General features: G+C 38.4%; 1 protein-coding gene across 4 annotated transcripts in view; it reads left to right on the plus strand.

Annotated features, from left to right (window-relative positions):
* tpk1 (thiamin pyrophosphokinase 1) overlaps positions 1–27,130 on the plus strand; it is a 109,101-nt gene that overhangs the window by 40,103 nt on the left and 41,868 nt on the right. For all 4 annotated transcript variants that reach the window (XM_055230126.1, XM_055230125.1, XM_055230128.1 and 1 more), the window contains exons 5-7: positions 5,958–6,030; positions 13,862–13,957; positions 24,604–24,750. In XM_055230126.1, coding sequence (XP_055086101.1) covers positions 5,958–6,030; positions 13,862–13,957; positions 24,604–24,750 — 316 coding nt within the window. The remainder of the gene's footprint in view (positions 1–5,957; positions 6,031–13,861; positions 13,958–24,603; positions 24,751–27,130) is intronic.

The following is a 27,130-nucleotide window of genomic DNA, read 5'->3' on the forward strand; positions in this document are numbered from 1 at the left end:
GAGTTTTAAATTGCACATAGTAGACATTTAGGATCTGTCCTGAGGGAAGCTGTTGGTATAATACAACAAGGGTGGATTTATGAAACGAGGATTCACTTCTGTGTAAACTGAAACAAAGGTGTGTGCATTATTATTCAAGCAAATCTATTCTACAGTTCAAACAAATATACTTTTGAATTATACAACGGATAATGTTTGACTGAGCTGATGACGAACTAACCTCGTTACACTGGTCCCTTGTTTATCGCAGGGGTTATGTTATAAAAATAACCCGCAGTAGGTGAAATCCGTGAAGTAGCTTTATTTTTTGCAATCGCTCTACATGTTTTTTGCTGTAAAACCCCTCACCACACACTTTATACACTTTTCTCACACAGGCATTAACATTTTCTCACATTTTTCTCTCGTTTAAACTCTCTCAAAGTTCAAACCTTCGTAGGCGTCTTTGTCAGTGCAGAACGTTTCATCGACATTGTGGGTTTTGTCGGGGAGAAAACAAATTGCAAACATACAGCACTTCAGAGTCACACTGCGATCCAACGTTTATGTAAATTTGTCGGAACACGTTCTGTACTGTACAGGAGACACGACACGGAGGAGACTGATGGACAATGGTCTACAGTCCAACTGGCTGTTGGACTGTAGACCATTGTCCATCAGTCTCCTCAGGACGCAGAACACAATGCACGCTCATACAAAATTGCACACAAAAAAACACAAAAGTTGAACCGCAATATAGCGAGGGACAACTGTACTACATTATAAACTTTAAAGGGCCCATATTACACCATTTTCCTCATAACAAACAGACCTGGAGTTGTGTTTTGTTTCATTCACCTGCGTTTAACACCCAAACCCTGCATATTTACTTCTTCTCTCAAACAGAAAACACTCTGTTCCACCTTGTGATGTCATGTGGTAATACAGGAAGTGCTCCACTGTGTTTTTAAACTCCAAACACCTTCACCTTCAAACCTGTAATTGCCAAACTCTACTGAACCGGTTCGTGACATCACAAGGTGGAACAGAGCATTTTGAGCTTTGGAGATGTGGACAGACTAATAAAGTGTTACTCAAACATGTGTGAATGAAGCAAAAGACAACTCCAGGTCTGTTTTTCAGGAACTAACAACATTATAACATGGTTTAAAGCTCTTAAGAGTCAGTTTTGCATAATACAGGACCTTTAATTCATGCATTCACTTCTTATTTTGTCTCTGTAGTAAACTTTAGGACACTACTTTCACCACTGCAGTTTTGGATAAGTGTGTCTAGAAAGTTTAGATCCCAGATAACCTTTACATTTCCTGTTGTTTATTGTCTCCAAGTTTATTTTGTGTTCAGGAATGTGTTTGGTTAGCCTCCATTGATGGTCTGTTAGCCTTTTGTATTTCGCCGGTGTAGATGCTGATTTGGAGGGGGAGCAGGAGAAGCCAGGGAATAATCCTCCTGTATCTCTTTCTTCAACCGACCGGAACATCACTTCTTGCTTGGAAAACATACAAATTTACGCTCGCTCTCTCTCTTGCTCCCTCTATCTATCCCCCTCTCTCTCACAAACACACACACACAGAATAAACGCACAAACAAACACACAATAGCAGTCAGCCATGAAATCATAATGTCAGTGCTGTTAATGCCTCGAGATAGCACCAGCCCTTGTGTCCCAGTGTGGTCCAGAGTTCAACACGGAGCCGCACTCATGAATGGGATCAACAGGAGGCTATCTGCAGATGCTAATCTAAGACTTGAGCTGTTTTTATGTGTTCATTCAAATTCACCAGAAGTACAACCCACTGTTCAAGATCATGTTTAATCTGCAGTTAGGACTCAATTGCATTTTTATTTGCCTCTGCCGTTTTGTATTATCATGAATGTTGTAAATGAAATCAGAAGAATCAGAAGACTTTTTATTGGCATTGTCAGCTCACAAATTAGGTGCAACATAAAAACACTGGATAAATACAAATAAGGGCACACGCAAAGTTAAAAAAAGATATGCTTAAAAATAAAATAAAATACTTAGAGGTTGATATATACAACAACATCATCATAACAACAGTGCAAACATGACTTTTTAAGGTGACCTGGATTGTAAAGTGTCCAGTTTAATGGAGATATTCTAAAATGTCAATGGTACAGATATTATAAAGTGTTCATGAGACAAACAGCAGAGAGGAAGAAACTGTTCTTACGACGAGAGGTTCTGATCCCAATGGTCCGTAGCCTCCTGCCAGAGGGAAGTGGCTCAAATAGTCCATGTCCAGGGTGAGAAGTGTCAGCTGCTACACGGCCTGCTCGCCCCCGAATCCTGGAGACGTACACGTCCTGTAGAGCTAGAAGGCTGCAACCAATCAAATGGTGAAAAGAAAGAAATATCCTCACATTTTAATAATAGTTTATGATATGAAAAGGATCAACTCACTCAAAAAGCGCTTTACAGAAAGGAAAAACTCAGATATTCATAGACATATTCATAGGGCAAGGTGGGTTAAGTGTCTTGCCCAAGAACACATTGACAGCATCCATTTGCAGCAGCTAGAATCGCACCGCCAACCTGTGAGTCAGTGGATCTCACCGCTCAACCAACAATGTTTATATCCATAGCCGGATTCGAACCGCTAACCTTTATATCAGTAGACAATGTCACCGAGTAGCTTTTTTTTATATATTTTAAATGCTCTAAATGGACTCTCTTTCCAGTTTCCAGTCCTCACTATTGCGAGATGCAGTCACCTGGTTTGTCCTTCTAGTCTTGACCTGATTTACATTACAATACACCTCTCACTAACATCCTTGTGATACACCATTCACATTGAAATGAAGCCACTAGTGATGTGGGTGGCTGTGGGTGAGTTTTTACTGAGACCGACTCAGACTCAAGGCCAAGTCCGTGGAAAAAAAAACTTCTATTCTCTATCCAGCGAGCAAACAGTGGCGTATTCTAATATCTGTTATGTCACAACCTATAATTGCATCTTTTACAACTGTTATACCTCATAATGTTTTCTTAAAGATGCTTTTTTTTCTCCTTTTTCTTACTCTCACTTGAACTCTTGTTATAGCAGCCTCTAACACAGGGAAGGATTAATTGCATCCTTTCACTACACCTCTAATTTGTAATTGTGTACCTGTACCTGACCTGTAGTAAATAAACAAATGCACTTGTATTTACCGAACTAATGAAACGGTCGATATAGGATGGAAAGTGTACGCTGTTTGTTTAGTTCGGCTGGAAAATGAATTGTTTATGATCAGTGCAATAGGTTTGAACAAGCAGTAGCTCAAAGGGCGAAGCATTTTGGTGGGTGGAGCATTTACCCCCAGATTAGTATATCCAACAGCAGTGGAAGAAGGAAGAAGCTCAGATACCGGAGCAACAAAATACTCAAGTAAAAGTATCACATGAAAAAAATCTACCTAAGTAAAAGTATACAAGAACAACAGGGAATCAGACAGTTTGAGATTCTCGTCTATTTCAAACCTACAAACACTTTAAGACAGAAACTGGTTCACCCAAAGGACAAAACCCCGAGCCATAAACAAAGTAAAGTAGTCTACTCCATTCAGTGTAGTGAAGAGAGCAGTGAGCGTTACACTGGAGAAACTAAACAGCCACTTCATAAGAGAATGTGCGAACACCAGCGTGAGAGCAGCTCAGGACCCCAGTCTGCTGTTCATCTCCATCTCAAAGACACTGACTACTACGTTGGACATAGTGAGGTGCAGATCTTAGCCAGAGAAAATAAATGGTTTGAGAGAGGGGTTAAAGAAGCTATTTTTGTTAGGAAAGATAACCCTTCCTTAAACAGAAAGAAACAAAGAAACAAAGAGAACAATAGGAGGACTAATACAGGTTGAATAAGGCTGTTAATGCTGAAACTGGAGACAATAGCTGTTTACATTTTCAGTGCGGTTAGCCCCTCCCTTCAGACAAATATAAGACAGTGTGGAGCAGTAATCTGACCAGAACTGAAGAAGCGGTTTGGATGAGCAGCTTCTACAGAAATGTCTTCACTCCTACAATGATTTGTCCAGCTGACACATTTAAACTTTGTCTTTTGCTATACTAGAACCCGTTTAAAAATGTGATTAAAGGGTAAAAAGTAAACAGTAAGCATTTTGTGCAGATTTTCAGATCTAATAAAGCTTCAAATGTAGTTTGTAATTTTGAAAAAGATTTGTTCTGAATTTCCTTCAACTGAAACAATTGAATCAATCAATTTTTTTCTCGCTGTTTTTATTTATTTGTTATATTTTGTTTGCCCAAATTATGAACATGATAAAAAATAAACTCTCCAGCCTTTTCTGCAGGTCTCGAACAAAAATAAGAAAAATACTTTAACTTTTCAGTCCTTTTCAAAAATGTAGTGGAGTAGACCTACAGATATCTGCTTTCAAATGTAGTGAAGTAAAAGTAAAAGTATCCACTTAAAACTGGCTTAAGTAAAGTACAGATACCTTACATTTTTACTTAAGCACAGTACTTTACTACTTTTACTTCGTCACATTTCACTACTGATATCCAGTTCAGGCCTTATCTTTATGACCAAGATATAAACGTCTAAATGCTAATATTTAGAATCATTGACCATCTCCATAAGAAGCTTCCCATTGTACACTGCAGTCAACAGCATAACTATCACATAGGGATGGGACAATATTAAAATTTAGATTCACGATTATGGTTATCGCTCTTATCACGATAATTATTGAATCGAGGTTTACAGTTTGTTTGTTTTTTTAAGTCACTAAAACATCAATTACCATACAATTTGCAGGTGTCTGAGCGATAACCTTTATTGTTTGTTTTTTTTTGTTGAAAGTGAAATTAACAATCAATGAATAATAAATCAGTCTCTTGACTATTAAAAAACACATGACTATTAAAAAACACATGAAGCAACCTGAGAAAGCCCCAACAAAAAGGATAAGATAAAGGATACACTGGCATTACAACCATCAGCTGTGCAAAATTCTATTCAGCTAGTGCTAACCTAGCGATAGCAAAGTTGACACCACTACGCAGCGTTATTCATACAAATCCAAACTAATACAAACCACATTCAATAGTTTATTTCAGATGGTATGTTACTTACGATGGATATTTTCAGCTCGCTTGTCAGGCAAAATGTGCGTGTAAGTTTCTCGCGTTTGCTCTCGAAGTCACAACTTTTGTCGACAGGCTCTGCAGATCGGTGGTTCATTTTGTTGGTCTTGTTTATCAAAGCCATAATAATTCTACACATCAGACTTCACCGGCTTGAATGGACGATATAAATGAGTGACGTCCTCAATTCAGAATAAGCACACAAGCTAACACGTGTCATTGCTATGATAGAGGGCCCCCTTGTGGGCAAACACCAGAACTAACATCTAAACATCGTATTGAAACCGGAAACATGAGGCAGTCTGGAGCCGTAAAGACAATTATAATCATGTGCGATGATCACGACCATTAAAAAATGTCACGAACGATTCATTGCGGACTTTTTGGATCATTATTAGTGATACTATTGTATATCGTCCCATCACTACTATCAAAGGAGGATCTAGTTTTCACAGACAGTATTGATGCAGTACCAGGGTATTTTTATTGACAACCCTAGTATTTCAATGCATTTATATGAAAACTATCCATATCCCTGGTTTCCTTTAGTTATAGTATTTTGTGGAAAAGTGACAGGCCTGTTACCATGGAGAATCTCCCCATCTCAGAGCAGGTTTCACTGTTTCCCCCCCTGGCTAGATCTCTCCTCTCCTGCCACTGTGCAGAAAAGTCACACTGCATTCTTATTCAATGTCCCCTATAGCCCCTGATGTCCCCTACCTCCCTGCTGCCCCCTAGCCCCTACCCCCTTTATCTCCGCTGTGCACTCTGTGTCACTATGTCACTCCAGCGGTCTTAACCTTCTCCTTCTGTCACTCACCTGCTCTCCTTGTGTTCTTGCCTACAGCTTCCTGCCCGACTATATCAGTGGGGATTTTGATTCTATTACGGCAGAAGTGAAAGCTTTCTATGCAGACAAGGTAAGCCCAACACACACTCTTGATATTCTTTGTCATTTGCAGCAACCACAGACCAGACGGGAAATATTTTAAATCTTATGAAGCCCAGGTGGTTAATTTAAAATGCCCCATTCGGAATCCTAAAACCCTCACAGCATAACTAGCTGTGTTTATAGCAACTGGGACCGATGCTTTATTTTGAGTTAGGTTTACTTTTTTGCACACCTGCCCACTAAAATATACTGTGTAATTAGCTGGTGCAAAGGTACTGGAAAACTCTACAAGCATTGGAATATATTAGTTCATACATAATATTATTGAGCAGCTAAAACTTCTTGTTTGTCAATACTAAGAATGAACAAGAGCCATAAATGTCCGATTTTGTCTGACCTTGGAACCTAAGCTGGGTCTAGCCTGTCTGTACTGAGATATAAGCATAGACTGTGCGTATAAATGGACCTAGCTAACCTGCCAGCCGCCATGTTCCAAATAGGAAGTGACTCTGGCTCCAGTTTACTTTCTATTGAAAAACTGTCACGCCTCTCTCTAACTGCTGCTGTCAGACTCGTCATTTTGCTCTACATGATCCTTGTATTTAGGCCCGAGCCCATACAGGGTGTAGGGCCTCATCGTTGCAGACTGTTTTCTCCTCGCACGCAACTTCGTGGCCCCGTCGTGGCCCCGTCGTGGCCCCGTCGTGGCCCCGTCGTGGCCCCGTCGTGGCCCCGTCGTGGCCCCGTCGTGGCCCCGGCACCCCCAGCACAGACTCCTGTATCCTAGCAACCCATGCCATAGACATGGGACATGCATATTTGTTCTTGCTAGCATGTCAGCGTCAACACTGAGTCAATGGGCGAAGCGCTCATGTCCCCAAACACACTCCTGGCATCAAGCCCTATCCAAGCCCCCATGCCGCAGGCATGGGCCATCTTTATTACTGCTAAAATGAATGGAAGTCAATGGGAGGTCAATGGCGGACCTCGACGTCATGGCAAATGACGGGTGCGTCAGCGCCCGTCATTCGCCATTGACCCCACGGTGACGTGGGGAAAGTTGAGAGCTTTCAAAAAACGTATAATATGTGTTTCTAATGTTATCGGATATATTGTTTTTACAAAAAATATATATATATATTTTTTTAATTTCTTCTTTCTTCTGCTCTTTGAGCAGTAATTTGACCCCCTGAACATATTCAAAAACTCACCAAATTTTGCCCAAAATTCAGGTCTGGCGAAAAATTTATTTTTTTATGTGTTGCATCATTGGGCATAAAAAATGGCGCGACAGCGCCCCCTGCAAAAGTCAAATTTTAGAGCGTCAATGGGAGACGTCGACGTCAACTTTCTCATACAGCCACGAAATTCGGTACATGCATTCTTCAAGTAATGCCGAACAAAAAATATTATTCCCAAATGTTACCAAATTTGACACAAAATTCCATTGGGTCATCCCAATCAATAAAGTCAATCAGACCTATGTCGTATTTTACACTGTGTTGCCATGGCGATGCGCCAAACTGCCAATGTTATCCTAATGGGAATCCTCACAATTTTTCCCATTCATGGGAATAATATTAGTTTCATGGAATAATGTGAAATTTGGCACCATGACTCTTCAGGTCATCCTGATCAAAAAAGTTACTCAGACCCAAGTCATATTTTTCACTGGGTTGCCATGGCAATGCGCGAAAGCGCACATGTTATCCTAATGGGAAAATTTCCAAATTTTCGTACATTTCAAAATGTTATAACGACTTATTCGCTTCATTGAGGAATGTTAAATTTGGCACAGTGATTCTTCAGGTTGTCCCCGTCAAAAAAGTCCGGGGGGGCCAAGTTTGTATTTTGCACGGTGTTGCCATGGCGATGCCTGGAAAACCCTTGTTTTTGCATTTTGTGCATCAGCACTTCCAATGTGTTTTGACTTGTTTGGTGACAAATGCAGCCCAAAGCCGCAATAAAAAAGGGACAAGTGGCGCGTCAGTGCCACCCACAGGGAGTGCCAGGTCGGCCGAGTGCGAAGCACAGCCCGCGAGGGCTGTTCGATGCCGCTTGCGGCTTTAATTTTACTTTATTATTGTGTCCATAAATCGAGGTATGTTGTAATGTCTGGGCGGACTAAAGATTCAGACTCGGGGTAAAAGATTGAATAAAGTTTATTTACAAACACGGTAATGTAAATGTAGGTGTACATAGCAGATAGTTGAGAGCGGTGTCCTATGCTGAAGCCTTCGAGCAGGTCGTAGATAACGGGGTCAAAGGCTGGGGTGTTCGTGCCGGTCGAGGTGAGCTGGGTCGGAGGCGCAGAGTAGTTCCGGGGAGCGGGATCTATCGAAAAACGAAAATATCCAGCCGAGCAGAGAGATCATAAGTACAAAAACTGGACTGACCCAAGCGGAACTGTCCCACGGGGATACACAGACGATTTGGTGAGGAGTGTTGGATCTTCGGTGCCTTTGTGCTCCACAGGTACAGCTTGATTGTTGATGGGTTGCAGGTGTTTAGTGGGAGGTACCAAAAACTCCGCCCAGCTCCAGTCTCAGACACAGTAGGTAGTGGGAAAGGCTGCACATAAACACAGGGCAGACATGGGTCGTGACAAGATATGAACATTAATAACAGACAAATCGGTCTTCCACTGAGGTCACTCCCACTAGCGTTAGCCAGGGGTGCAGGAGGGAAAAGGAGGCTTCATCAGCCTCGCTCTGGATTGGCTCTTTGGTCTCTATGATACTCCTGGACGAAATTCCAAATATGGATCTCAGCTCCAAATTTGCCCCTGTAACTGCTAACCTTGATGAGCTTCATTTGACTGGAGCTGAACGCTGTGGGTAATGTCACACTCACTTAGTCCACTTCTTTACACAGTCTTTATCTGGATAGGAGTCCGCTGTGAATGCCAGGTGCTGTAATGTCTGTAGTGCATTCGGCTGTTGTGTCCTAGAGAAAGACCCACCTTGAATCCATTGTCCATGTTTGCAGGAGTATGATTGAGAGGCCGTTTGTGTGAAGGTGGGACAATAGATGAAAATCAGTCCATGGCTACAATCTGGTGCGTTTACAGCATACAGTATATATTAGATCATCTGAAATTTGTTTTGCAATGAAACAGCAGCTCCGTCACTCACAATACAAAGACATCACACAGAAACAGAAACACACGGGACAGTTTAACAAAGACCTCTTTCTGCTCATCACGGCATCGCTGATTCTATGGCGTAAGATCCTTATTTAGCTTCAGAAAGGACTGATGTATGAAGGACTGTCTGATCCTGACCCGGTTAAATCGGGGCACACAGGACCTACGGCGCGATGGTAACAGCACATGTTCTCTTTGTAGATAATGGCTGGGGCCAAAGTCGCATGGTGTTATTATGGTGTGTGGCCTCAAACAGTCCTTCCCAAGCCTGGCCGACAATAATGAGCATAAAACAATATTACGTATGTCCATTAAAATGCACTCTCAATGAAAGAAATATTGTAAATAATGCTTTAATCCACAGAACGCTGACAGAAACACTTTCTATAATTCAGTCTTTTATCTCTTCCATTCATTATTCAGTAATTAAAGGTGTGATTTTTGTTATGTTTTGTTTTCATTTAACTTGCATATCTGGACTGGAAGAAAAAGCCAATAGTAACTTTGGAAGGAATTGTAATCTCCGTCGTTGATTAGCGACAGGGCGGCCATCTGTTGTTTTTGAGTTATTCCTCATTGCTATAAGACAGTGGTTCCCAACGTTTTCTCGCGTAAAACTCCTGCAGCGTATTTTTTATTTGCTGATCTTTTACAAAACACCTTAAAGTCTTTATACATCTAGTACCTCACGCACATTTTCTTCCATCATCTCAGCTTGAGTCTTTGAAAAGGCCTCAGTTTCTTAGCGGGAGAGACGTGGGAGGGTGACGGAGCTGATATCAGGCTGCCTAAGTGGATAAGTGACCATCCAAAATGACTCAGGTTAAATGCCTTTTATATTTGAGAGTCTTCAGAAGTTGCTCCTGCAGGGATAAGAACACACGGCTGAACCATCAAAGAGGCTGCAAAATGGGGCCACTCGTTACACTCTTGACACACTGTATTTAAAGTCACACAGTCCAATGCTGCCTTTGGTCCAGTTCAATCGCAATCAATTACTTTTATAACCTGGTTGTAATTTCAAGTAGGACAGAAAAAAGTCATCAGGATGTAATGAACGGCCTTTCCCTCAGTTAAGCCGATTTAAGGTGTCAAGATCGTGGCTATAAACAACGGGGACGAATTTTCAAAAATACCACAACTCTCAGCTGAAGAATGTGTGATTATAATGTCATTTTGGTTAATTAATACAAATAAATAGACATATTAAAGCAGACCTATTCCACAAAATCGACTTTTTAGAGCTTTTAACCAGTTGTAGTTGTTTCCCCCCATCCATAGTTGTTATTGGACTGGTTTGTGCATGTTTGAGTAATCTTTAATTGCCATTTTACCGATTGATCCCTGTTTTCACCGGCACCGGCACACGCCCACTGTGACGTACTTACTTTGTTCTCCAATTTTATTTTAGTAATCAGTGACACATATAGGATTCTGCAGCATTGCATAGTTATTTTGGTACAAATGAGAAAAAACATCCACTGCTTGTTAGCGTATCTACAGGTATTCATAGGACTATTTGTTGTGACGATGTTTACAGCGACGTCCAGCACCACAGTTTTCTAACGTGGAAGTCAGCAGAGTTGTTTTACATGAATATTGCTATATAAAATGTGCAAATTATAACATAACGATCCACAGGTGTCATTGATTATAACTACATAGCACAATGTTCTTCTTTAATAAGGTGTCATTTATTTGTTTTTATTTATTTGATCGGGACAATGCATGCTAATGAAGAGACATGATACAACCTGAACGTAAACACATCAGATTATATCCAAAGGCTCATTTCCATTTCCATTGTCCCAAAAGCCGGGGTCAGGTAACAAAACCAAGCATTTGTTTAGATTATACACTCTATATTGTAAAATGGTTTTGATTAGGCAAGACATTATTCTGGTAGAGGGTCTGTCATCTGCCTATGGAAATGAACTTGCTTTACCTGAAATGTTACACATAATGGCATTGAAATTGCTTATCTCTATGGAAACACGCAGGCCATTTTACAGGTCAGACCCGTTGAGAGGTGTAAAGTATTTCCATTGAAAATAAATGTAAGATGGATAAGTTTAGAAGAATTATTCAATTTTGTTACTTAAGTAAAAGTATAGATACTGAAGCAAAAAACAAAACAAAAACTCAAGTAAAAGCAAAAGTATCACATGAAAAGTATGAGCATTTAGAAAGAGCAAACAGTAAAAGTATTTCACACAGATTTTCAGATCTAATACAGCTTCAAATTACCTGCTTTTGATACAGATTTGAGTTTTGTTCAACAGAAACAACTGAATCGATTTTTTTATTTTTATTTATTTTTTATTCCTAACTGTTATTATTTGTACGAGCGTGTTAAAAATAAACCCTAAGCCTTTTCAGTAGATCTCAGACAATAATAAAAATACCTTCACTTTTCGGTCCTGCTCAAAATGTAGTAGTAGTAGTAGTAGTAGTAGTAGTAGTTACGTTCCACCACTGACCCTTTCAGACATAACAATAACACTGTCAACCTTTAAAAATGCAATATTAGTTTTGTTTATTCTTACGTCAGTTGGTTATATAATGTACAAACAATGAACAAAATGGCGGTTATGTGATTAATTACTGAGCTACACAAGTGACTGTTCTGTCTCTGATTGTGGCTATAATCTATAAACGCACAGGATGGGACTGATGCTAAGAGAAAAACTCCACAAACAGATGATGCTACAGCTGTAATTGCTCTTCTTTCCCTATTGACTTTGCGCTTGTATGTACTGTACATCTTCCTCTTTGTCCCTCTTATATCATGGAGGCTGCTTTCTTATGAGAACACACTGTTATGGTAATGACTTAAGAAGCAGAACAATGAAAAGTTCGAGGCGTTCCTTCTGAGATTTGACAGAAACTCTGCATAATTCTGCATAAATGGTGAGAACAGAGAAGCCATCCGCTAGGGAGGAGGAGGAAGATGAAGATGGGATCAAACAGAGCACAGCAGACAAGCATGGACAGGCTGTGCTACTGTTGTGTACGCGTGTGTGTGTTTGTGTGCGTACGTGTGTGTGTCTGTGTGTGTGAGCGTCAATGGAAAAAAAAAGTGACAGAGTGAAGAAAATCCGGAGCGTTCTTGTTTACCTGGATTGTGTAGTTTAGGGCCACAGACTGGAACCTCTACATTATTCAACAATACAGACACACACACAAGCACACAAACGCACACAAAAACAGATTTATACTTCCGTCCCTCGCTTTTATCTTCTTTCTTCTAACACCGTCTTTCATCAGCAGTAGGACAGTTCTATATAAAGAGGCCATTTGTGATATTGCGGTATTTCGTGACAATTTTCTACCAGATATTTTAAGATGGCATTATAAGATATTATGTTTATGTGGATTACATTTTGGAGCAAATGCAAGTTAATGAGGCATCTGAGGCTGTGCAATAAGTAAACATTATTTTTCTGATCTATTTCATAATGGTGTAATTGAAAAACAAAACAAAACAGTTAATTAAATTTGGTTGTGAATGATGTGGGTGCTTGTTCTGTCAGTTAAAATGTGGAGAAAAGCCATTTGTTTGTTCTACACTGGCTTTTAAAGATGTAGATGACGTAGATGTCAAAACAATACCATTAATAATATTATATATGATCTAGAATCCACCTACAGGGTAAGATATGATAAGTAATGATAGAAGTTGTAATCATGTTTCTAAATAGGAATCAAATGCGATCTTGGATTTTTCTTAAAAACGTTTACAACAATGTGAATACAAGACTCCATTTTGTTTTAGTTTTCACTTCATAAGATATTGATAAATGCTGATTTTTTGTTAAAGAAGACCCATTGTGCTTGTGTCTGCTCTATAGTTATAATCTATGACACCCATGGATCATTACGTTATAATTTAAACATTTTAAATTGCAATATTAATCTAAAAACACTGTAGGAGCCATATGGGTGGTTGGTTGTTATGGCAATGCATGAGGGGCGGGGTTTCCTGCTGTCTGGGAGGTGTTTTTTGCTTGTTACCATACCATTTTTTTGTGTAGGCCTACAATTCAACATCTCTGTATGCGTAACCTGCTTAGACACCGTTTGAACCGACTGATTAAACCACCAGAAAACGCACAACGTGAGTCAGTTTGTTTCTTCCAAACAGCAGCGTGTCAGACCGAGGTACTGGACCCGGACTCCTCTCAAAGCGACGCAGGCTTAAGGTCGCTACAAACACTTACTAAAGAAACAAATCCGCTGACTTTCGGATTAGAAAACTGCAGCGCTCAAATGGGAGCTGACGTCACCGTAAACATCAGCACAACAAAGAGTCGGACGCTCCTATGGATAGCTGCACATCACACTAGCGAGTAGCAGATTTTTTTTTTATGTGTTCCAAAATGACTATGCAACGCTGCCCAATCTTATGTGTATCACTGACTGAAGAAAATTAATTTGGAGAGCGAAGTAAGTACAGAGCAGTGGCGGCGAAATCAAGGTTTGATCGTCAATATGGCGTCTCGAAAATAAGCGATTATAAATTGTTCAGACATGCCACAATCACTCCAAATACAACTTAAAGAGGGTAAATGAGAAGGAAACAACTAAAACACGGTTAAAAGCTCTGAAAAGTTGATTTTGCATAACAGATCTCCTTTAATGATAATATAATTTATTTGTATATTAAATGGAGCTATGACATATCTCTTATTTTGTTTACTCTGTGTGTTTACAGGGATGCAAACTCCTGGAAACCGCTGACCAGGATTTCACCGATTTCACCAAATGTTTGTCCATAATGTTGGAGCAGATCCGACAGCAGCAGTTGCAGGTAAACAGGCCCCACCACATACACCATTATCTCCACATAACTCAACCCTGACATTTTTATTGTATGCACTGACTAACTCTCCCTCTGTATAGGGCTGGTTATTTTTCCCTCAGCTTATGAGAGTTTTAATGCCATAAGCAAGGCATTCGGTTGTCAGATACTTAAGCTGAGCCTCGCAAAGGTCAATAGTGTTGGACTCTGCAGATCCCAGGTGGAGGCTTGTGTGGGCGTGCGCATGCAGAAAAACAGGCTTCTGGAAGAAAATAACTAAAAATAAAAAATAAAACAGCACCTACCTGCTTTTCTCGCGCTCACTTCCCCTTGAGAAATGTAAAACAATACCCGCTTAAACTCCCACTCACAACACGCAACCTCTAACTTCTTATTTCCCCACACTTTACAAGATTATATCATTTGTTGTTATATTTTTAAAAGTATAACATTTTATTTAACAACCTCCAGAAATGCAAAAATGAGCAGTGTAGCTTTGCAAATCCGCACGCTTAGCCAGACGCACAACGGTCCGCTCCAGAGACTGAATGCATCCTCCATTTTCACAAAACATCAGCCGCGGTTTAACAAATCTATATCAAGACTTACAGTTTCTATAAGGTCCCAAGTGGTGATAAGACATACAAGACATACAAGACATACAAGACATACAAGACATACCAAGACATACCAAGACCTACCAAGACATAACATGGTTTGTGAACGTAACAGCTATTTACAGTTGCGAGTAAGTGTGAAAGGAAGGTATAGAGAATATAGATGGGAAGAAAGAAAAGAAGGAAAAAATAAAAAATAACAACAATAACAATAGTAACAACAACTGTAACATCAACAATAACAACAACAGTAACATCAACAACAACTGTAACAACAACAGTAACAACAACAGTGACAACATCAACAGCAACAACAACTGTAAAAGCAACAGTAACAACAACAGTAGTAACAATAGTAACAACAGCAACAGTAGCAACAACAACAGTAGCAACAATAGTAACAACAACAGTGACGACAACAACAGTAACAACAACAACAGTGACAACAACTGTAACAGCAACAGTAACAACAACAGTAGTAATAATAGTAACAACAGTAACAACAACAGTGACAACAACAGTAGCAACAACAACAACAGTGACAACAACAACAACAGTAACAACAGTAGCAACAACATTGACAACAACAGTAACAACAACAGTGACAACAACAGTAATAATAACAACAATAATAATAATAATATATTCAATAATAGTAATAATACTAAAAGTGAATTAGGTGGCAGACGACATTTAAAGGCTTATTATAACTGACTTTTTACTATGTAATGTTGTGTCGTCATCAGAAATAATCCCATCTCACTCGTTCGCTTAAACTCGTCTTCATTTTTAAAGTCCATACACCTCCATTAGACAAATTATCATAATGCTCAAATGGCATAGCACAGTTTGGCATTTTTATTTGTATATGACTGTGTGTCTGGGGCGGCTCTAGCTACAGACAAATTGAATTGTTGCTTCCCCAAACTGCCCAATACAAACACAGATATACGTCTATATTTGCCCATTTAAATTTTCAATATGCCCAGTGCCCGCCCCAATTCAGGAGGCTAGAACCCGACTTTCTGTTACACCTTTATTCACTTTTCAATATAAAGTGTAGTTCTGGCACCTTCTGCTGCCATTTTATAAGGAAAATGTCATGTCAACTGGGGATGCAAACATTATTTTAAGTTAGTCTGTTGGAAATACCAAATCTGGCAATAGTTTGAAAAGCCCAAAAAGGCATAATACAGATATATGATTTTGTTTGAGTTCAGCACTGTAGATCTGTCAATCTCTCTGTATCCTCTTCCTCTTTTCATTCTCTCCATTATTAGACTTTCTGAGCGGCGTGCTGAGTGTTGCTCCAATCAGTACTGAGTGCCCCAATCACTTGAATCACACATCTCAAAGCTGATGAAAGACCATGAAGAAGACACACAAATACACACTTCATTTTGTATGTTGCCAGATTAGGTGTTTTCAGTTCCTGTACTTTTTGCGATGCCATCATTTTTGGAAAACTATCTATACTTTGTCCTTGCTTTTATCCAAACCTGACGAATATTTACTCCCTTCTGTGTCTGCTTGTGAGAGATACGAGCTCAACTATGACTTGTTATTGCTATTCTGAAGCATAATGATCTTTTTCTGGCTCCTTACTGCAGTTTTCTACTTTTTTGACCTGGCGCATCCCCCAACTTCTGCTCCCTTAATCTCTTGTATGAAAAAAACTTTTGGAAAACTATTGGAAGCCTTGCCATCTCTTGTATAAATATTTTTTTGTCATTTGCTTTTTGAATGAAAGAGAGAGTGCAGAGCCAATAATAAAAGGGTGATTTGCAGATTTGCGTCCCTTTGTGCCGCGCAGTCTGTTTAACATTCATCATATTAGTCCTTGAATGTTTTGCTTCACACAGCTTAGCTCTTGATTTGGGGAATTTATCTCTGTTTGTTGGTTTAAAATCCCAAAGAACGGCTTGGGAGGATTAGAGGGAGCTTCTGGCCGCTTATTTGTGTACGTTCATGGAAATATATGTGTTTCCTTGTGTAGTTCTTGTTTTAGTTTACCTCCCGCTCTTATGTATTGCTGTATAAATGTGTATTGGCTGCACCTGCTCTGTGTATCTGCCCTATTTAGCTTGTGTCATCCTTTCACTGTAGCACCAGCGCACAGTTTTCATTTCGCTCTTCCTTTGTTATCTGTTCATCAGGCTCAATAATAAGACAGGCTTTTGTGTTGTGATCTCAGCGCCAGCGAAGCTCCCCTGGCCAATCACGAACCAGTGCGTGGACTTGATCATTGGAGCCAGCTTGTTACATTTTCTGAACCAAGCCATGTAATTTGCCTGGCTCGGTTTACTGAGGAAGCAAATATGGTCCATAGGGTTTATATAAAAATACAGGAAGAGCCATCCGCCCACTTACTAAAAGGTCTGTGCATTCACCATCGCTGCATGATGTGATTCAGTCTTTTAAACACCTGTGACTGGATAAGTCTGTGATTGTGGTGGTTCTGAGAGGCCGTGGTGCCACTACAGAAATACACAAAATGAGAAAATAATCCAAATGTAACTACAGAGTGTCTAAAAAGCTGAGGCAGGAAGCACTAAGTTACATTTCCACAGCATTTACCTTGATTAAAGAAGACCTATTGTGCGTGTGTCTGCTCTATAGTTATAATCTGTGACACCCATGGATCATATGTTGTAATTTGCACATTTTAAGTTGCAATATTCATCTAAAACGACTTAATAAAAGAAACAACTCAGCTGACTCAGTGCCCAGTGGGAGCTGACGTCGCTGTTAACATCATCACAACAAAGAGTCGACACTTCTGATGGATAGCTGCACATTACACAACAATTTGTACCAAAATGACTATGCAACACGGCCGAATCCTACGTGTATCACTGATGAAGAAAATAAAATTGGAGGCTGAAGTAAGTAGAAAGCAGTGGTAGTGAGAACGGGGACTGATCGGCAATATGGCGTCTTGAAAATAAGCGATTAAAGATTGTTCAAACATGCATGAATCACTCCAAATACAACTTCGGATGAGTACATTTTGAGGGAAATTTTGGACTACAACACGGTTAAAAGCTCTGAAAAGTCGTTTTTGCAGGACAGGTCTGCTTTTCCAGTCTTTTCGAGCTTTGTCTTTCCAGTCTAACAGTCCTCTTATTTCAATAAAAATGATGGTTACTCCTACTGTACGTAAGTTTACAATGTCTTAAAGCAAGACAGGTGTGGGATTTAATAAGTTTTCTTCTTCCCACTCCTTTTTGAGCTTATACTAGGATGAATTTGTGAAATGTACTTTAAGTGTACCCATACATGTGCTCGAAATAAATAAATAAAATAAGAAAATAAATAAAACAATTGACAATCTCTTTATGTTGTACAATATTTGATCACTTGTGGTTCTATTTTCTGTTGTCTACACTTTGAAAATACCAGATTCCGTGCGTTATTTCATGTTTTGTCCAACCAATTAAATTAATGTTAAACGATTCATTAAGTGTTACATCCAGACAGTTTCTTTTAGAATTACTCTGGCTCGAGGAGTAGTTTCCCAAATGCCATTTTACTCCCACTTGACTAATTTCTTGGACCACTACTTTGTACTTACTTCTGCTTGAGTAGTTACTTACTTCATAATAATACTATACTATTTTGGCTGCTCTACACCTCTAGTCCGCCCCAGAGCTTAAAACACAGATTAAATATTTATAAGAAGGTTTAAAATCTGTAGAAAATGCAACAAGACTAAACATAATTGAGGTACAGCATGACTTTGAACACATTTCTCTTGCATTCATATCTACTGCTTCGTGTTGTTCTTCTTCATAGAGTTTTTTGGGGAGCACTTGTTGTGACTTTGTATCTGACACACAATCTCCAGTCTTTTCTTCGTATTTGATCTCCCCCTTTTTCATCATTTCTTTTTGTACTAGCTTTGCTCCTGTCATAGCATCTTATTGGACAGACGGGATTCTGACAAGGCTATTATCCATGGCAAACTCCAAATCATTGTTTGGCTCCAGATTTTGTGTAGTGCAAATTTCCTCTCAGAGCACATGTGGACAGAAGATATGATGAGGATTAGGGATCATAAAGCTCTCACTAAGGCTCCGGCTTCAGGCTGTGTCGTATAGAGATGATGTAAGGATGAGAGGACGTGGGCTGTTTTTGCATAATGAAAGTAAAAACCCGACCCACACTACCAGGCGAAAGTTTGGACCATCTCAGTTCAATATACAGACAGAAGACATCAAATATATGAAAGGAAGATGTATGGAATTATGCAGCAGTGAAAAACGTAAAGGTAAATCCTCAAGGACTCAACACTTTGCTTTGTTGAAAATATTTATTAGAGTTATTTCACATTTTTTCTTTAGTTCCACATATCTTGTTTCAAATATGTGACTGGTGGTGTTTAAACTTACACTACCAGTCAAACGTTTGGTCACACCCTCTCATTCAGTGTTTTTCTTCCTTTAATTTCACTACTTTCTACATTTCTTACACATACAGAAGATATGAAGTATCTGAAGGAAGATGTATGGAATTATGCGGCGATGAAAAAAGGTAAATCCTCAAAGTATCCACCCTTTGCTTTGTCGAAAAATATTTAGTAATTTAACTTTTTTCTTTACTACTTTTTTTTTCTTTAATTCCATATATCTTGCCTCATATATTAAACAGTTTTTTTTATTTTTTTTATTTTTTTTATACTACTTTCTACCTTTGATATACACACAGATGACATCAAATATATGAAGCAAGATATATGGATTTATGTAGTAAAGAAAAAAAGTGAAATAACTGTACAAAATATTTATCGACAAAGCAAAGGCTGGATACTTTGAGGATTTGAATATATATATATATATATTTTTAAAGTTAAGTAGAGCTATTTAACTTTTTTTTTACTACATAATTCCATATATCTTACTTCATATATTTTACAGTTTTTTTTGTTGTTGTTGTTGTTTTTTTTGTAGTTTTTTTTTCTACATTTCTTATACATTGAGTTATTTAACTTTTGTTCCTGTCTACATAATTCCATATATCTTGCTTCACATATTTTACAGTTTTTTTGTATTTTTTATTTTTTTTATTTTTTTTATACTACTTTCTACCTTTGATATACACACAGATTACATCAAATATATGAAGCAAGATATATGGATTTATGTAGTAAAGAAAAAAAGTGAAATAACTCTACAAAATATTTATCTACAAAGAAAAGGCTGGATACTTTGAGGATTTGAATATAAAATATATATATATTTTTAAAGTTAAGTAGAGCTATTTAACTTTTTTTTTTACTACATAATTCCATATATCTTACTTCATATATTTTACTGTTTTTTTATGGGTTTTTTTTTCTGCATTTCTTATACATGCACAAGACATGAAATATATGAAGGAAGATATTTGGAATTATGCAGCAATGAAAAAGTAAATCCTCAAATCCTCAAAGTATCCACTCTTTGTTGCTTTGTCGAAAATATTTAACAGTTATTTAACTTTTGTTCCTGTCTACATAATTCCATATATCTTGCTTCACATATTTTACAGGTTTTTTTTGTATTTTTTATTTATTTATTTATTTTTATACTACGTTCTACCTTTAATATTCACACAGATGACATCAAATATATGAAGCAAGATATATGGAATCATGCAGTAAAGAAAAAAAACTGAAATAACTCTACTAAATATATTTTGACAAAGCAAAGGGTGGATATTGCGGATTTGAATGTAAAAAAGTTTAGTAGAGCTTTTTAACTTTTTTCTTTACTACATAATTCCATATATCTTCCCTCATATATTCCATGTCTTCTGTATGTGTCTATAATGCAGAAAGTCGTACAAATAAAGAAAAAAACACTGAAATTTGACTGTTAGTGTAAATATATGAAACATTGAGCCATATATCCTTTCCGTACCGACACGAGAACAGATTTCTAGTTTTCTCAACCTTATATTTTTATTTACACACTCAATTCACCAATAGATGCAACAGAGCAACCGACGTAACCTTGGAAATGCAACTTAAAGTTTATTTTTTTTAATAATATCGACAAATATCTCCTGCATATACATAGTAACTGCACAGTAAATTAGATTCTCATGTTATCTATCAAAGAAAACAGTTATTTATTCTGTCCCTATGTCTTCAGTCATTGCTGCAGTCTCATATTGATTACGTAAATGGAGCAGGATGGATTTACGCGATGACAAAAACACAATATGTATGTAAGATCATTACTTATGGTCATGTTTTCAGTGTTTCTATATCAAAAGGGCGTGTCCAAATAGACGAATATAGATGAAAATGGAGCCCACAGGTGGATTGATCAGTAAACATTCAAATAAAACCTGCGCTATTCACACAACTGACTGATGGGCCCCAGCAAAACATAAAGGTTTTAGCGACGTTCAAAATTACAGCGTGACACAGTATAGATTTACGGATAAGAACTGTTGTTTTAAGCTCACTTTTGACGTCCCTGTGTACTAGTTTGATATTTAAGGACAAATAAAAGAACAAATGTTATCCGAGTGACTGAGCGTGTGTGTGGGGGGGCGTGATCCGACTGTCAGACGCCGCCATCGTTTGACATTTTCACACAAGACTCGCGTAGCAGCTGAAACGCAATGAATGAAAATGGACGTTAGGGGCAGTGTTGCATACGTTGGATTTGTCGTCGCTTGTTTTGCTTAAGTGTGTGACCTCTGCGGTGGATGGTTTTTAATGTTCTTCATGGAGGTTTAGTCACATCACTAGGACATGATATTTAGAGTGTGCTTTTTAACCTCTTTGAATGAAATAGTTTGAGTGCTGTTTGTTTGTCATTTTTGTTATTGGATTTATTAGTGTCTTTCAGAATGACTTTACTTTAATGAGCTTACAGTTGGGAAATGTGTTCCTGTTCTTTCAGCGGAGGAGCAGTGCAGCACCTTGAGAAACACCTCCAGATCTTGAGCTGGACTTGGTCAGGAGTACCTAGCTGTAGGATTAGCTTGTTCTGGGTTGCTAGGGAAACCGTAGAAACCTGGAGAACATGCAAACTCCACTCAGAAAGACTTTCAGAAGACAAAGAACATGATAAAACAGCTTCAGGTGATATGCAGAAGAAAGATTGGAAAGAATAGTCCAAGCTTGATTTTAAAGAAAAAGTATTTGCAATATAAGTACTGAGATAGTGAAGTAAAAGTAGTAAAGTTCTGTACTTAAGTATCAATTTTACGTATATGTACTTTACTTAAGACAATTTTACAGTGGATACTTTTTACTTTTACTTCACTACATTTGAGAGCAGGTGTCTGTACTTTCTACTTCACTACATTTTTTTTTTACTTTTTTTTTGTTAAAGTTTGAGACCTTCTGAAAAAGGCTAACAATTTTTTTTAATATGATCATAGTTTGATCAAATTTAAATCAAAATGTCCAGAAAAAAATGATCAAATCCATTGTTTCTTTTGAAAATTCAACACATATCTTTATCAAAATCACTACATCTGAAGCTTTATTAGATCTCAAACACTGGGTGAAATACTTTTACTTTTTACTCCTACAAGTACATTTTTAAATATTTTTACTTTAATACTTTTACTTAAATAGATGTTTAATGTGATAATTTTACTTAATTAGATTTTTAATGTGATACTTTTACTTAATTCGTTTTTTAATGTGATACTTTTACTTGAGTTTTTTTTTTCTGCTCCAATATCTGTACTTTTACTTATCTTAGAAACTTTTACAAAACCTTCCCACAATTTTCTCATCCACTGACGTCATTGTGAACTTTTCCCAGCTTCTGTCATTTAAAACAACATTCAAATTCTGACTCTTCCAGCTTTTTGTGTTGGTTCCTTTAAACTCTTATTTGTAAGTTCACACAGTTGTAGAATCAATGCCAGGGCACATTACAGCTGTCCCGGGGGGCTCGGGGTGGTTTTTCCTAATTCGTCAGCTGTCTGCGTTGGTGTAGAGAGTGCCTAGTGGGGGTGATTGATGGTATTTTGGGTGCCGTGGCCGCTCTGACAGGTCCTCTGCCCTCCAGACTCTACGGGTTTCAGTGTTGTCAGCGCTGCTCGTCTCCTGTTAGCTCGCTCTGTGCTGTGGGACAAACGCTGAAAGCCAAACTGTTGTGGCTCCAGAATGCAGAGATGTTTTGACTTCGCTCTGAAATTATCGGTATTATATTGGTTTAAATTGTCAATTCAGTTCAGTTTTATTCATATAGAAGAGGTGGGTTTTGAGTCTAGTCTTAAACTCTGTTAATCCACTTGTTTTTTTGTTTTATGAACCAGTCAATTTTAAGATTAGATGGATTTTTTGTGACATTTACTCTAAACTTCTGTTATTATGCATCCATTCTAACACTCAAATGTGCACAGTTTTAGTTTTATATCTCTGCTTTAGATTAACGGTGCAATGTGTAACTTTTCTGTCATCTGCATGTTTATTACTTGAGATGTTATTGCTTTGCCTGGAATGTTCCGCAGTATGAAATTTATTGTATCTATATTGTATTTATTCATTTATTGCATTTTTTTTGTGCTAAACTTGAAAAAAAATGATTTGTGAGTATGAACTAGTTGACTATCCACACATCTGATTACATCTCAAGCTTGTGGCATCACCTTCTTTTCTCCACGGAGGTAGAAAACCCTAATGCCGTACTGCTGAACATTCCCAGAAGACGTCCGTGTAATCTCTCAGTCGTCCAGGTCTGATCCATAACAAAAGCGGAAGAAGCGGTTTGGATGAGCGGCGAAACGTCTTCGTCTTTTTCCTACAACGATTTGTTCCAGTTGACAGATTTAAATGTCGTCTTTTGCTAACATTCCCCAAAAAAATAATAACATCTCCATGGAGACATCAAGATGGTGGAAGCTCAAACAGAAAAATACAGATACACCAAGTTTATCATAATATGTTCTTGTATAAATGAGCTAAAAGTTTATGGAAGACACTATTCTCCCTACACGTATGTCAAAAAGCACACATTGATGCACGTTTTTTGTAAAATGTGTTTGTAAAAAAAACCATTGAAAACACTGGACAAAAAAAAAAAAAGCCTCTACAGTATCACTATTGTAATATCTTAAGTATAATATTTTGGATCTTGAAAGTTATCAGATATTTGTGGATGCTTACCTTATTTTTAAAGTTTTAAATGGACATTAATGGATTTTATAAGTAAAACACGAGAGCATTGACCAGAGGAGACTGTAACAAACACAGACGCAGGACCAAATTTGAGCAAACGGTGACGTCTATCAGAGGATCACAGTCATGGAACACATGACCCACCCATGTCAGGAACTGTGGGTCCTTTTCAACCTTCAAGAACACTCTGAAACATTGGTTCAAACATAATCAAACATGCTCACACTGATAGATTATCTTCTTCTTCAGGCGTCTTAAACTCAGAGAATGGTTGGTTGTGGTTAACTTGTTGTCATGTCTATGTGCACTTTTGTCTCGTCTGTGTGTTTCTTTAACCCTCTGGTGCACAGCGGTCACTGCAGTGGACAGCTACTAAAACATAACTTTCTCTTTAATGCATTGGTTTAAATGGTGGAGCTGCACATCAGCCTCTAGAGTGCTCTCTGCTGCCACACTCCATTGAGGTCAATTAAGTGGTCAGTTGGTGTAACTGCAAGTAAATTTCCTCTGGTTTTCTTATTCAGGCTAAACATTGCGCCTAAACAGTGTTGAAATTTCCCCCAAAAAATGTTGAAATGTTTTTCAAAGCATAAAAAGAAACATATATATACAATAGAACACAAGTTAATTCATTTTTACAGGCAGTTCACAATGTTGTTTCATGTCCTGAGAAGAATAAAAACACTTCAGAAAAAAATCTTGACCAAGGCTTTCATAATTCATGCATCAGAGGGTTAAATGTTCTGTTTCTGACCTGCCTTAGGACAACGGATATAAAGCAGCTAATAATTGTGCTAATTCCAACATATTTACATTGATGCTGTTTGTTGACATGTTGATTAATATGCACTGTCCTAATCAAAATAAATAAAATAAATAAATAATAACTTGATGTTCTTACTTAGGTCGATGCCATTGTGACCCTTGGAGGCCTCGGTGGAAGATTCGACCAAACCATGGCCTCTATAGAGACTTTGCACCACAGCCTCAACATGACGACTCTCCCAGTCTTCATTATCCAAGAAACAAGCCTGGCCCTGCTGCTCCGGCCCGTGAGTAATGCACAGTAATGCCACTTTCTTTTCAATTTGACACTTCCTTCAAATCTATATTCGCCCCAAGCAACAATGCATTATTTTTAAGCCATTTCAGAAAAACCTTTGTGTTCCTTTTCACTCATGTTTTTTTCCGGCCTCTGCTTTTACCTTAACTGTGGTGGCTGTGTTGGCACCAGACACATTTCTGCTTTTATGGCGCGGTATGGGGAGCCAGGCTCTTTTGATGCTTCCAATTTTAGCTAGTCTCAGCATTGGTTACTTCCTAATGCGCCTCGTTTTATTGGGAGTACAAGTGCAGAGAGCAGCAGCCTTTTAGCACAGGGCACCGTCGCACCATCCGGTTCATTTACTGTTTCCTGTGTTGTTTATTTGAGCAGAGCAAAAGGCTTACCAAGGCAGATGGTTGTTGAATGTGGAAGTTTTGCATAAGTGGGTCATTTATTTTATTAGGGAGAATTCGTTACATTAAAAAAAGCCAGAACCTTTCCTAAAACGATTGTCTTAGAAAATATTAAATTCTGTTGGGATTATGGGACTAAAATAACTATAATGCACAGTGTAATGGAACAGGAATAACAGCACAAAATGAGAAATAACCAGTACTTTACCAGGTCTAATTCTGTCATAACTAAGAAGTAGTCTACTCATGGGTCAAACTCAAGGCCCGTGGGCAAAATGTGGCCCGCCAGGTCATGTTATGTGGCCCGCGACAAAGTAAATTAAAAGGTATGACTGTCTTAAAATATCAGTTTATCAGGAGATACACGGTTCCACATGCAATATTTGTAACTTGAATAAGCAATAAATATAGAGAAAGTAGTAGTTGCATTTATTTTACATTACATTTGGTTTCATTTATCTTATAGTTACATCAGGCCCTTTGAGAGCGACCATTTTGATGATGTGGCCCTTTGTGAAAATGAATTTGACACACCTGTCCTGTCTCCATGGAGATATTGTCACTTTGCCTGGAATGCTCCGTAGTATGGCATTCAAACCACCTGGAGATCAATAGGTGACGCCAACATTTTACAGGTCAAGGTCAGACGACTGGAGAGGTGACCCTGCTCACGATAAGAATGGGTTTGTTCAAGCAAAAGACGTTATCTGAATTGGAAGAAAAGCAGAAACGATAAGATTAATAACGCCTTAAGTGTGGCACATACTAGGCAGAGCATTAACATCTCCATGGAGACAAGCTATTTGCCGACTCGCCACCAGAAAAGTGACAAGTGTGTCTTTAATAGGCCTGTCACAATAACATATTTTGAAGTGCGATGTACAGTGGTCCCTCGCTATATCGCGGTTCACCTTTCGTAGTCTCGCTGCAATTTTGTACAGTACAGAATGTGATCAGACAAATTTACATAAATGTTCGATCGACACTACACCGGAGCGGCGCCAGAACGACGAGGCGCCGTCAGAGGAACTGTGAAATACATGTGAGTCGCTATTAATTAATTAAACAAGAGAGAAATGTGAGAAAATGTTATTACCTGTCTGAGAAAAGTGTATAAAGTGTGTGGTGAGGGGTTTTACAGCCGCAAAACATATAGAATAAATGTAAAAAATAAAGCAGATACTTCGCGGATTTATTTTTAGAACGTGACCCCCGCGATAAACGAGGGACCACTGTACCGCTAAATAAATACAGACGATAAACGATAATATTGAAACTTTAAACCACAAAAACTATTCTAAATCTACAATATTGTTAAAAAGACATGAGCTGCAATAAATAAACAGCAGAATGAAACACTTTAGTACTGAGTTTGCATCTGCAGTGAGTCATAAAAGTTATTAATTCAACCTTTTACGGCTTAAATCTTGTCGTATTGCTAAAAAATAGCCTAAAGAAAATGTACGCACCTGCAAAAATACTGTTCCAACTTTCATATATTGAAGGATAAGTTCATTTTAGTGATTTTCGTGACAGATTTAACCTTTAACCTTTACGCTCTGTGACTAGAACTGGCCATAAACACAAATGAAACGCGAATTCATTATTATTTTATCATCTCCCGATCCATCTGTCCCGATTTGCAGCACTTAAAGTAAACCTCTCTGTCTGTACCTATGTCTTGTCATTATTCTAACAGCGTGTTCGTCATTTACTGCTTCATACCTCGACACGTCCAATTAATCTTACTTGAGTGCAGGTAAATTAAGCTCGTTTGTCAGCGCGCCTCCAATTCACCGGTGTCAGATGTAGGCGCATGCCACTACATGAAGGTGACTGCAACCTTCCCCAGGCCCACTGCTATTTGTCCCAGTTACATGTGTAATTGAAGTGTTTACAACTTTTGCCAAATCTCCTCACCTCGGCTATTCGGCGCAATTACCACTCGGGTACGTGGGGAGCCTCCGGATTTGG

This window comes from Periophthalmus magnuspinnatus, chromosome 20, assembly GCF_009829125.3.
Source record: "Periophthalmus magnuspinnatus isolate fPerMag1 chromosome 20, fPerMag1.2.pri, whole genome shotgun sequence".
NCBI classification, from domain to species: domain Eukaryota; kingdom Metazoa; phylum Chordata; class Actinopteri; order Gobiiformes; family Gobiidae; genus Periophthalmus; species Periophthalmus magnuspinnatus.